The sequence below is a fragment of the Salmo trutta genome, unplaced genomic scaffold (genome assembly GCF_901001165.1).
Source record: "Salmo trutta unplaced genomic scaffold, fSalTru1.1, whole genome shotgun sequence".
NCBI classification, from domain to species: Eukaryota; Metazoa; Chordata; class Actinopteri; order Salmoniformes; family Salmonidae; genus Salmo; species Salmo trutta.
This window is the reverse complement of record NW_021823330.1, coordinates 27011-41012: the sequence shown is the minus strand read 5'-3', so window position 1 is coordinate 41012 and position 14002 is coordinate 27011. Positions and strand designations below refer to the sequence as shown.

The 14002-nt window shown below is 45.4% G+C and overlaps 1 protein-coding gene across 1 annotated transcript; it reads left to right on the top strand.

Moving 5' to 3' along the window:
• The first annotated feature begins 9546 nt into the window (after window positions 1–9546).
• On the top strand, window positions 9547–13919 carry LOC115190165 (insulin-like). Its single transcript, XM_029748654.1, has 2 exons — window positions 9547–9781; window positions 13616–13919. Exons 1-2 carry the CDS (start codon window positions 9586–9588, stop codon window positions 13762–13764), a joined length of 345 nt encoding a protein of 114 aa, XP_029604514.1. The 5' UTR covers window positions 9547–9585; the 3' UTR covers window positions 13765–13919.
• Window positions 13920–14002: the final 83 nt, after the last annotated feature.

Here is a 14002-nt window from a genome sequence, read left to right as displayed (position 1 = left end):
GACCTACACCACACTACACCTACCTGTCTATTGTAGACCTACACTACACTATACCTACCTGTCTATTGTAGACCTACACTACACTACACCTACCTGTCTATTGTAGACCTACACTACACTATACCTACCAGCCTGTTGTAGACCTACACTACACTATACCTACCTGTCTATTGTAGACCTACACTACACTATACCTACCTGTCTATTGTAGACCTACGCCACACTACACTATACCTACCTGTCTATTGTAGACCTACACTACACTACACCTACCTGCCTATTGTAGACCTACACTACACTATACCTACCAGCCTATTGTAGACCTACACTACACTATACCTACCTGTCTATTGTAGACCTACACTACACTATACCTACCTGTCTATTGTAGACCTACGCCACACTACACTATACCTACCTGTCTATTGTAGACCTACACCACACTTCACTATACCTACCTTCCTATTGTAGACCTACACCACACTATACCTACCTGTCTATTGTAGACGTACACTACACTACACTATACCTACCTGTCTATTGTAGGACTACACCACACTACACTATACCTACCTCTCTATTGTAGACCTACACTGCACTATACCTACCAGCCTATTGTAGACCTACACCCCACCTCACCTACCTGTCTATTGTAGACCTACAGTACACTACACCTACCTGTTTTTTGTAGACCTACACTACACTACACCTACCTGCCTATTGTAGAACAACACTACACTATACCTACCTGCCTATTGTAGACCTACACTACACTATACTTACCAGCCTATTGTAGACCTACACTACACTATACCTGCCTGTCTATTGTAGACCTACACCACACCTCACCTACCTGTCTATTGTAGACCTACACAACACTACACCTACCTGTCTATTGTTGACCTACACCACACTACACCTACCTGTCTATTGTAGACCTACACTACACTATACCTACCTGTCTATTGTAGACCTACACTACACTACACCTACCTGTCTATTGTAGACCTACACTACACTATACCTACCAGCCTATTGTAGACCTACACTACACTATACCTACCTGTCTATTGTAGACCTACACTACACTATACCTACCTGTCTATTGTAGACCTACGCCACACTACACTATACCTACCTGTCTATTGTAGACCTACACTACACTATACCTGCCTGTCTATTGTAGACCTACACCACACCTCACCTACCTGTCTATTGTAGACCTACACTACACTACACCTACCTGTCTATTGTAGACCTACACTACACTATACCTACCAGCCTATTGTAGACCTACACATCACCCTACCTACCAGCCTATTGTAGACCTACACTACACTATACCTACCAGCCTATTGTAGACCTACACCACACTTCACTATACCTACCTTCCTATTGTAGACCTACACCACACTATACCTACCTGTCTATTGTAGACGTACACTACACCACACTACACTATACCTACCTGTCTATTGTAGACCTACACCACACTCCACTCTACCTCCCTTCCTATTGTAGACCTACACCACACTATACCTTCCTGCCTATTGTAGACCTACACCACACTACACCTACCTGCCTATTGTAGACCTACACTATACTATACCTACTTGTCTATTGTAGACCTACACTATACTATACCTACCTGTTTATTGTAGACCTGCACTACACTACACCTACCTGTCTGATGTAGACCTACCACTGCACTATACCTACCAGCCTATTGTAGACCTACACCCCACCTCACCTACCTGTCTATTGTAGACCTACACTACACCTTACCTACCTGTTTATTGTAGACCTACACTACACTATACCTACCTGCCTATTGTAGACTTAAACTACACTACACCTACCTGTCTATTGTAGACCTGCACTACACTATACCTACCATGCCTATTGTAGACCTACATTACACTATACCTACCAGCCTATTGTAGACCTACACTACACTATACCTACCTGTCTATTGTAGACCTACACTACACTACTCCTACCTGTTTATTGTAGACCTACACTACACTATACCTACCTGTCTATTGTAGACCTACACCATACTATACCTACCTGCCTATTGTAGACCTACACCACACTATACCTACCTGTCTATTGTATACCTACACCACACTACACTATACCTACCAGCCTATTGTAGACCTACACTACACTATACCTACCTGTCTATTGTAGACCTACACTACACTACTCCTACCTGTTTATTGTAGACCTACACTATACTATACCTACCTGTCTATTGTAGACCTACACTACACTACACCTACCTGTCTATTGTAGACCTACACTACACTATACCTACCAGCCTATTGTAGACCTACACTACACTATACCTACCTGTCTATTGTAGACCTACACTACACTATACCTACCTGTCTATTGTAGACCTATGCCACACTACACTATACCTACCTGTCTATTGTAGACCCACGCCACACAACACAATACCTACCTGTCTATTGTAGACCTACACTACACTACACCTACCTGCCTATTGTAGAACAACACTACACTATACCTACCTGCCTATTGTAGACCTACACTACACTATACTTACCAGCCTATTGTAGACCTACACTACACTATACCTGCCTGTCTATTGTAGACCTACACCACACCTCACCTACCTGTCTATTGTAGACCTACACTACACTACACCTACCTGTCTATTGTAGACCTACACCACACTACATCTACCTGTCTATTGTAGAACTACACCACACTACACCTACCTGTCTATTGTAGACCTACACTACACTATACCTACCTGTCTATTGTAGACCTACACTACACTACACCTACCTGTCTATTGTAGACCTACACTACACTATACCTACCAGCCTATTGTAGACCTACACTACACTATACCTACCTGTCTATTGTAGACCTACACTACACTATACCTACCTGTCTATTGTAGACCTATGCCACACTACACTATACCTACCTGTCTATTGTAGACCCACGCCACACAACACTATACCTACCTGTCTATTGTAGACCTATACTGCACTATACCTACCAGCCTATTGTAGACCTACACCCCACCTCACCTACTTGTCTATTGTAGACCTACAGTACACTACACCTACCTGTTTATTGTAGACCTACACTACACTACACCTACCTGCCTATTGTAGACCTACACCACACTACACCTACCTGTCTATTGTAGACCTACACTACACTACACCTACCTGCATATTGTAGACCTACACTACACTATACTTACCAGCCTATTGTAGACCTACACTACACTATACCTACCTGTCTATTGTAGACCTACACTACACTACACCTACCTGTCTATTGTAGACCTACACCACACTACATCTACCTGTCTATTGTAGACCTACACCACACTACACCTACCTGTCTATTGTAGACCTACACTACACTATACCTACCTGTCTATTGTAGACCTACACTACACTACACCTACCTGTCTATTGTAGACCTACACTACACTATACCTACCAGCCTATTGTAGACCTACACTACACTATACCTACCTGTCTATTGTAGACCTACACTACACTATACCTACCTGTCTATTGTAGAACTACGCCACACTACACTATACCTACCTGTCTATTGTAGACCTACACCACACTATACCTACCAGCCTATTGTAGACCTACACACCACTACACTATACCTACCTGCCTACTGTAGACCGACACCACACTACACCTACCAGCCTATTGTAGACCTACACATCACCCTACCTACCAGCCTATTGTAGACCTACACTACACTATACCTACCAGCCTATTGTAGACCTACACCACACTTCACTATACCTACCTTCCTATTGTAGACCTACACCACACTATACCTACCTGTCTATTGTAGACGTACACTACACTACACTACACTATACCTACCTGTCTACTGTAGACCTACACCACACTCCACTCTACCTCCCTTCCTATTGTAGACCTACACCACACTATACCTTCCTGACTATTGTAGACCTACACCACACTATACCTACCTGCCTATTGTAGACCTACACTATACTACACCTACTTGTCTATTGTAGACCTACACTATACTATACCTACCTGTTTATTGTAGACCTACACTACACTACACCTACCTGTCTGATGTAGACCTACACTGCACTATACCTACCAGCCTATTGTAGACCTACACCACACCTCACCTACCTGTCTATTGTAGACCTACACTACACCTTATCTACCTGTTTATTGTAGACCTACACTACACTATACCTACCTGCCTATTGTAGACTTAAACCACACTACACCTACCTGTCTATTGTAGACCTACACTACACTATACCTACCATGCCTATTGTAGACCTACATTACACTATACCTACCAGCCTATTGTAGACCTACACTACACTATACCTACCTGTCTATTGTAGACCTACACCATACTATACCTACCTGCCTATTGTAGACCTACACCACACTACACCTTCCTGCCTATTGTAGACCTACACTATACTATACCAACTTGTCTATTGTAGACCTACACTATACTATACCTACCTGCCTATTGTAGACCTACACTATATTACACTTACCTGCCTGTTGTAGACCTACACTACACTATACCTACCTGTCTGTTGTAGACCTACACTACACCACACCTCACCTACCTGTCTATTGTAGACCTACACTACACTACACCTACCTGTTTATTGTAGACCTACACTACACTATACCTACCTGCCTATTGTAGACCTACACCCCACTATACCTACCTGTCTATTGTAGACCTTCACCACACTACACCTACCAGCCTATTGTAGACCCACACCACACTACATCTACCTGTCTATTGTAGACCTACACTACACTATACCTACCAGCCTATTGTAGACCTACACTACACTATACCTACCAGCCTATTGTAGACCTACACTACACTACACCTACCTGTTTATTGTAGACCTACACTACACTATACCTACCTGTTTATTGTAGACCTACACTACACTATACCTACCTGTCTATTGTAGACCTACACTACACTACACCTACCTCTTTATTTTAGACCTACACTACACTATACCTACCTGCTTATTGTAGACCTACTGTACATTGTAGATATGTCTCTATCTGATTGCCCGTTTCACCTTATATCCACTATGTGTATCCTGTGCATATGACACAAACGTAACTTCTCCTGTAGGTCTCTATTGGCGAATGTCCACTGAGAATTTACCCTGGTGTTTTACCTCGGTGTTTTACCCTGGTGTTTTACTAAAAAGGCTCAGATGTTTCCACATCCATGGCCCGGTTCGTGACTCACTGGGCCATGGTCTCAGCGGACCTGCTGTCTTGGGGCCAAGATGAGGACAATGGGGACTTTCCGGGCGGCCTATCCATAACAATAACTAACTGTGAACATTGGTTAACACCTTCTCCCAAAACAACTGTAGATGATGCAGAGGTTGCTGATTCTGCTCTTCACAAGTGTTAGGTGTCACACTTCCACATAAATAACACTAGAGCTTACATTAATATAATCATTGGAGACACTCAGGTGTTGCTATGGAAAAAGCCCTTATAAGGCCAGATAGATCTCCCAGTTCCTCTTATAGCAGCTCAACGGCAGCTCAACAGGCAGCTCAAAGGGTTTAATGACAGTCAGGAAAAATTGCTTTTTCCGCTGATGCTGTCAAACAAAGACCTGGCTGACAGGAAGAGAGGCAGGTATAAAAGACAGAGAGGAGGACGGTCACGTGTGCCCTACCTGACTGCCACGTCACCACCTGCTCTTCTTTTTATTTAACTAGGCAAGTCAGATAAGAACAAATTCTTACAATGACAGCCTACTGGGGAACAGTGGGTTAACTGCCTTGTTCAGAAGAACAGATTTTTACCTTGTCATATCGGGGATTTTATCAAGCAACCTTTTGGTTACTGGCCCAACGCTCTAACCACAAGGCTACCAGCTCTTCTCACCTCAGCTGGCTGTCTGTTTCAGGTAGGTGGATACATAACAGGGTTGGGCTCAATTACATTTTAATTCCCGTCAATTCAGGATGTACACTGAAATTCCAATTCTCTTCAATGCAAAAATTCTAATTTGGAAATTCATTTTGGTTTACTTTCTGAATTGATGAATTGAAATGGAATTGACCCCCAACCCTGGTTCATAACCTACCTTTACCTACGGTGTCCTTACGTTTCACTGTCTGCCTGCCTGTCTGTCACAGAGTATTTATACAGTGTATCCTGATCCTAATCCTAATCCTGGATTAATCCAGAAAACAAGGAAGGGCTAGATGATGAGCTGATTAGTTGAATCAGGTGTGTTGGTGCTTGAGCTGGAACTAAGGGACAGGGACAGGAAGGATGCACATCCTTCCTGTCCCTGTGATATGGGCATGGACTCCCTCTCTTTCTCCATGTTCTCTCACCCAGCTCTCTTTCTATTGTTCTATGGCTGTGATACTGTGGTCTCTCTCTCCCTCCAGATCGTATATGGCTGTGGTACTATGGTCTCTCTCTCCCCCCAGATCATATATGGCTGTGGTCTCTCTCTCCCTCCAGATCGTATATGACTGTGGTACTATGGTCTCTCTCCCTCCAGACTGTATATGGCTGTGGTACTGTGGTCTCTCTCTCCCTCCAGATCGTATATGGCTGTGGTACTGTGGTCTCTCTCTCCCTCCAGATCATATATGGCTGTGGTCTCTCTCCCTCCAGATCGTATATGGCTGTGGTACTGTGGTCTCTCTCTCCCTCCAGATCATATATGGCTGTGGTACTGTGGTCTCTCTCTCCCTCCAGATCATATATGGCTGTGGTACTGTGGTCTCTCTCTCCCTCCAGATCGTATATGGCTGTGGTACTGTGGTCTCTCTCCCTCCAGATCGTATATGGCTGTGGTACTGTGGTCTCTCTCCCTCCAGATCATATATGGCTGTGGTACTATGGTCTCTCTCCCTCCAGATCGTATATGGCTGTGGTACTATGGTCTCTCTCTCCCTCCAGATCGTATATGACTGTGGTACTGTGGTCTCTCTCCCTCCAGATCATATATGGCTGTGGTACTATGGTCTCTCTCCCTCCAGATCATATATGGCTGTGGTACTGTGGTCTCTCTTCCTCCAGATCGTATATGGCTGTGGTACTATGGTCTCTCTCCCTCCAGATCGTATATGGCTGTGGTCTCTCTCTCCCTCCAGATCGTATATGACTGTGGTACTATGGTCTCTCTCCCTCCAGATCGTATATGGCTGTGGTACTGTGGTCTCTCTCCCTCCAGATCATATATGGCTGTGGTACTATGGTCTCTCTCCCTCCAGATCGTATATGGCTGTGGTACTGTGGTCTCTCTCTCCCTCCAGATCGTATATGGCTGTGGTACTGTGGTCTCTCTCTCCCTCCAGATCGTATATGGCTGTGGTACTGTGGTCTCTCTCTCCCCCTCCAGATCGTATATGACTGTGGTACTGTGGTCTCTCTCTCCCTCCAGATCGTATATGGCTGTGGTACTGTGGTCTCTCTCTCCCTCCAGATTGTATATGACTGTGGTACTGTGGTCTCTCTCTCCCTCCAGATCGTATATGGCTGTGGTACTGTGGTCTCTCTCTCCCTCCAGATCGTATATGACTGTGGTACTGTGGTCTCTCTCTCCCTCCAGATCGTATATGACTGTGGTACTGTGGTCTCTCTCTCCCTCCAGATCGTATATGGCTGTGGTAGTATGGTCTCTCTCTCCCTCCAGATCGTATATGGCTGTGGTACTGTGGTCTCTCTCTCCCTCCAGATCATATATGGCTGTGGTACTGTGGTCTCTCTCCCTCCAGATCGTATATGGCTGTGGTACTGTGGTCTCTCTCTCCCTCCAGATCATATATGGCTGTGGTCTCTCTCCCTCCAGATCGTATATGGCTGTGGTACTGTGGTCTCTCTCTCCCTCCAGATCATATATGGCTGTGGTACTGTGGTCTCTCTCTCCCTCCAGATCGTATATGGCTGTGGTACTGTGGTCTCTCTCCCTCCAGATCGTATATGGCTGTGGTACTGTGGTCTCTCTCCCTCCAGATCATATATGGCTGTGGTACTATGGTCTCTCTCCCTCCAGATCGTATATGGCTGTGGTACTATGGTCTCTCTCTCCCTCCAGATCGTATATGACTGTGGTACTGTGGTCTCTCTCCCTCCAGATCATATATGGCTGTGGTACTATGGTCTCTCTCCCTCCAGATCATATATGGCTGTGGTACTGTGGTCTCTCTTCCTCCAGATCGTATATGGCTGTGGTACTATGGTCTCTCTCCCTCCAGATCGTATATGGCTGTGGTCTCTCTCTCCCTCCAGATCGTATATGACTGTGGTACTATGGTCTCTCTCCCTCCAGATCGTATATGGCTGTGGTACTGTGGTCTCTCTCCCTCCAGATCATATATGGCTGTGGTACTATGGTCTCTCTCCCTCCAGATCGTATATGGCTGTGGTACTGTGGTCTCTCTCTCCCTCCAGATCGTATATGGCTGTGGTACTGTGGTCTCTCTCTCCCTCCAGATCGTATATGGCTGTGGTACTGTGGTCTCTCTCTCCCCCTCCAGATCGTATATGACTGTGGTACTGTGGTCTCTCTCTCCCTCCAGATCGTATATGGCTGTGGTACTGTGGTCTCTCTCTCCCTCCAGATTGTATATGACTGTGGTACTGTGGTCTCTCTCTCCCTCCAGATCGTATATGGCTGTGGTACTGTGGTCTCTCTCTCCCTCCAGATCGTATATGACTGTGGTACTGTGGTCTCTCTCTCCCTCCAGATCGTATATGACTGTGGTACTGTGGTCTCTCTCTCCCTCCAGATCGTATATGGCTGTGGTAGTATGGTCTCTCTCTCCCTCCAGATCGTATATGGCTGTGGTACTGTGGTCTCTCTCTCCCTCCAGATCATATATGGCTGTGGTACTGTGGTCTCTCTCCCTCCAGATCGTATATGGCTGTGGTACTGTGGTCTCTCTCTCCCTCCAGATCGTATATGGCTGTGGTACTGTGGTCTCTCTCTCCCTCCAGATCATATATGGCTGTGGTACTGTGGTCTCTCTCTCCCTCCAGATCGTATATGGCTGTGGTACTGTGGTCTCTCTCCCTCCAGATCATATATGGCTGTGGTACTGTGGTCTCTCTCTCCCTCCAGATCGTATATGGCTGTGGTACTATGGTCTCTCTCACCCTCCAGACCGTATATGGCTGTGGTACTGTGGTCTCTCTCTCCCTCCAGATCGTATATGGCTGTGGTACTGTGGTCTCTCTCTCCCTCCAGATCGTATATGGCTGTGGTACTGTGGTCTCTCTCTCCCTCCAGATCGTATATAGCTGTGGTACTGTGGTCTCTCTCCCTCCAGATCGTATATGGCTGTGGTACTGTGGTCTCTCTCTCCCTCCAGATCGTATATAGCTGTGGTACTGTGGTCTCTCTCCCTCCAGATCGTATATGGCTGTGGTACTGTGGTCTCTCTCTCCCTCCAGATCGTATATGGCTGTGGTACTGTGGTCTCTCTCTCCCTCCAGATCGTATATAGCTGTGGTACTGTGGTCTCTCTCTCCCTCCAGATCGTATATGGCTGTGGTAGTATGGGCCCTGTCTGTTCTGTTACTGCTGGTCCTGTCTTCCCCGGGGGTCTGCTCAGCTCCCAGCGCCCAGCACCTGTGTGGCTCTCACCTGGTGGATGCCCTCTACCTGGTCTGTGGGGAACAAGGGTTCTTCTATAACCCCAACAGAACCCCCAGAGACCTACTCCTGCAACACCTCATAGGTGAGACTGAGAGCAGGGGGTGATTTGAAGGGGGGCACTATATTCAATATATTTTAAATATGTGATGCTTTTATTACAAGCTGACACATTTTGAAAGAGAGGGTATATTGTTAAAGAGATACTTCTGGATTTTGGCAATGAGAACCTTTATCTACTTCCTCAGAGTCTGATGAACTAGTGGATACCATTTACATCTCTGTGTCCAGTATGAAGGAAGTTGGTTAGTTTCTCGAGAAAATGCTAAATAGTGTTAGCACAATAAGTGGAAGCCTATGGGTATCTGCTAGCATAATTACCTGTAACATTGAACAAGTCTGCAGTCCCCCTCCCCCCAACCCTCTCTATATTCAATTACATTCAAATGGGCTTTATTGGCATGGGGAACATATGTTTACATTGTCAAAGCAAGTGAAATAGATAATAAACTAAAGTGAAATAAACAATCAAAAATGAACAGTAAACATTACACTCACAAGTTTCAAAGGAACAGACACATTTCAAATGTCATATTATTGCTATGTAGTGTTATAATGATGTGCCAATTGTTTATGTATAAAACAAATATGGGTTGTATTTACAATGGTGTTTGTTGTCTTCACTGGTTGCCCTTTTCTTGTGGCAACACAAATGTTGCTGCTGTGATGGCACACTGGTATTTCAGCCAATAGATATGGGGGATTCTCAAAATTGGATTTGTTTTCAAATTCTTTGTGGGTCTATGTAATCTGAGGGAAATATACTGCTAAAAAAATAAAGGGAACACTAAAATAACACATCCTAGATCTGAATGAATGAAATAATCTTATTAAATACTTTTTTCTTTACATAGTTGAATGTGCTGACAACAAAATCACACAAAAAAAGTCAATGGAAATCCAATTTATCAACCAATGGAGGTCTGGATTTGGAGTCACACTCAAAATTAAAGTGGAAAACCACACTACAGGCTGATCCAACTTTGATGTAATGTCCTAAAACAAGTCAAAGTGAGGCTCAGTAGTGTGTGTGGCCTCCATGTGCCTGTATGACCTCCCTACAACGCCTGGGCATGCTCCTGATGAGGTGGCGGATGGTCTCCTGAGGGATCTCCTCCCAGACCTGGACTAAAGCATCCGCCAACTCCTGGACAGTCTGTGGTGCAACGTGGCGTTGGTGGATGGAGCGAGACATGATGTCCCAGATGTGCTCAATTGGATTCAGGTCTGGGGAACGGGCGGGCCAGTCCATAGCATCAATGCCTTCCTCTTGCAGGAACTGCTGACACACTCCAGCCACATGAGGTCTAGCATTGTCTTGCATTAGGAGGAACCCAGGGCCAACCGCACCAGCATATGGTCTCACAAGGGGTCTGAGGATCTCATCTCGGTACCTAATGGCAGTCAGGCTACCTCTGGCGAGCACATAGAGGGCTGTGTGGCCCCCCAAAGAAATGCCACCCCACACCATGACTGACACACCGCCAAACCGGTCATGCTGGAGGATGTTGCAGGCAGCAGAACATTCTCCACGGCGTCTCCAGACTCTGTCACGTGCTCAGTGTGAACCTGCTTTCATCTGTGAAGAGCACAGGGCGCCAGTGGCGAATTTGCCAATCTTGGTGTTCTCTGGCAAATGCCAAACGTCCTGCACGGTGTTGGGCTGTAAGCACAACTCCCACCTGTGGACGTCAGGCCCTCATTACCACCCTCATGGAGTCTGTTTCTGACCGTTTGAGCAGACACATGGCACATTTGTGGCCTGCTGGAGGTCATTTTGCAGGGCTCTGGCAGTGCTCCACCTGCTCCTCCTTGCACAAAGGCGGAGGTAGCGGTCCTGCTGCTGGGTTGTTGCCCTCCTACGGCCTCCTCCACGTCTCCTGATGTACTGGCCTGTCTCCTGGTAGTGCCTCCATGCTCTGGACACTACGCTGACAGACACAGCAAACCTTCTTGCCACAGCTCGCATTGATGTGCCATCCTGGATGAGCTGCACTACCTGAGCCACTTGTGTGGGTTGTAGACTCCGTCTCATGCTACCACTAGAGTGAAAGCACCGCCAGCATTCAAAAGTGACCAAAACATCAGCCAGGAAGCATAGGAACTGAGAAGTGGTCTGTGGTCACCACCTGCAGAACCACTCCTTTATTGGGGGTGTCTTGCTAATTGCCTATAATTTCCACCTGTTGTCTATTCCATTTGCACAACAGCATGTGAAATTTATTGTCAATCAGTGTTGCTTCCTAAGTGGACAGTTTGATGTCACAGAAGTGATTGACTTGGAGTTACATTGTGTTGTTTAAGTGTTCCCTTTATTTTTTTTGAGCAGTGTATGTGTCTCTAATATGGTCATACATTTGGCAGGTTAGGAAGTACACCTCAGTTTTCACCTCATTTTTAGGAAGTACAGCTCAGTTTTCCCCTCATTTTTAGGAAGTACAGCTCAGTTTCCACCTCATTTTGTGGGCAGCGTGCACATAGAGTCTTCTCTTGAAAGACAGTTCTGCCTACCTCAACAGCAAGACCATGCTCACTGAGTCCGTACATAGTCAAAGCTTTCCTTAAGTTTCTGCCACTGTGTACTCTCTGTTAAGGACCAAATAGCATTCCAGTTTGCTTTGTTTTTTTGGTAAATTCTTTCCAATGTGTTAAATAATTATCTTTTTGTTTCCTCATATTTAGGTTAGGTCTAATTGCGTTTGTGAACAGAGCCCTAGGACCAGCTTGCTTAGGGGGCTCTTCTCCAGGTTCATCTCTCTGTAGGTGATGGCTTTGTTATGGAAGGTTTGAGAATCGCTTCTTTTTAGGTGGTTGTAGGTGCTCTTTTCTGGATTTGAATAATTAGCGGGTATCGGTTTAATTCTGCTCTGCATGCATTATTTGGTGTTTTATGTTGTACATAGATGTTTTTGCAGAATTCTGCATGCAGTCTCAATTTGTTGTTCGTCCTATTTTGTGAATTCTTGGTTGGTAAGCAGACCCCAGACATACAACCATCACAATCACAACCATAAGGACAATGGACTCTATAATTGATGCCAGTACTTTTGATGGTATAGAAGGCCCTTCTTGCCTTGTCTCTCAGATCGTTCACAGCTTTGGGGAAGTTACCTGTGGTGCTGATGTTTAGGCTGAGGTAGGTATAGTTTTTTGTGTACTCTAGGGCAACGGTGTCTAGATGGAATTTGTATTTGTGGTCTTAGCAACTGAACCTTTTTTGGAACACCATTATTTTTGTCTTACTGAGATTTACTGTCATGGCCCAGGTCTGACAGAAGATCTGGGTGCTGCTGTAGGCCCTCCTTGGTTGGGGACAGAAGCGCCAGATCATCAAACAGTAAACATTTGACTTCAGTCGGTCTGTATCTTCCATCTGTGAAGAGGGTATGTTGAAGAGGGTATACCTTCTCTTGAAGTTTGTCATATACTGTAGCTATCCCTACTGATCTTTTGCTGAGACCGTTCCTAACTACCGACTTTGTGAGATATCACATTAAGAATCTTGTGAATTCTCCAGATCCATTATATTCTTTCCCAGAACATGATCGAAGTTGATCTATCACCTCAGTTAAACCCCCTGCTCAGACATCCCATTGATATGTCTGAAGTTAACTTTACTTCAGAGGTAGGAAGCTGAGCTACACCGGTCAGATCTCTCCTCTGAAGGACGTGGAGAGCCTTAAACAAGACTAAACGGAGTGTGACGCTCCGATAACACGCTCATTCAGTCTCTGTTAAACAGCCAACATTCTAAATGGTCATTTGAGTAAGTGAAGGAGTTTGCTGATCTGCTTTACTTCACAGCTTTTGGGAAGTTTCCCTCTCTACATCCCTCAATTTCTCTCCCTCTACTTTAAAGGGTTCCTGTCTAAGAGCAGACAGGGTTGGAGGGTGAAGCAGGAACATCCGTGGAAGGACCATGAAGACCAGAAGGTGAAAAGAGGCATTGTGGAACAGTGCTGTCATAAGCCATGTAGCTTCAGCCACCTGCAGAGCTACTGCGACTGACTGGAGTCTACTCCTCAGTCTACACTCGATTGACAAGAGCACAGACTAGCCTCAAGAGCTACTGGTGGAAGGACATGTCAATATTGTATAAATCTAAATGTCAAGGGGGGGGAATGGGGACTACAGAAAAAATTAAACAATTGTATGACCAGTAACAGAGTGTTGGTATGTTGAAGACAGTGGGTCTTTGTTCCAATGTGGGAAGTTATGAAGGAAAAGGAAGGAGATACAAATCAGG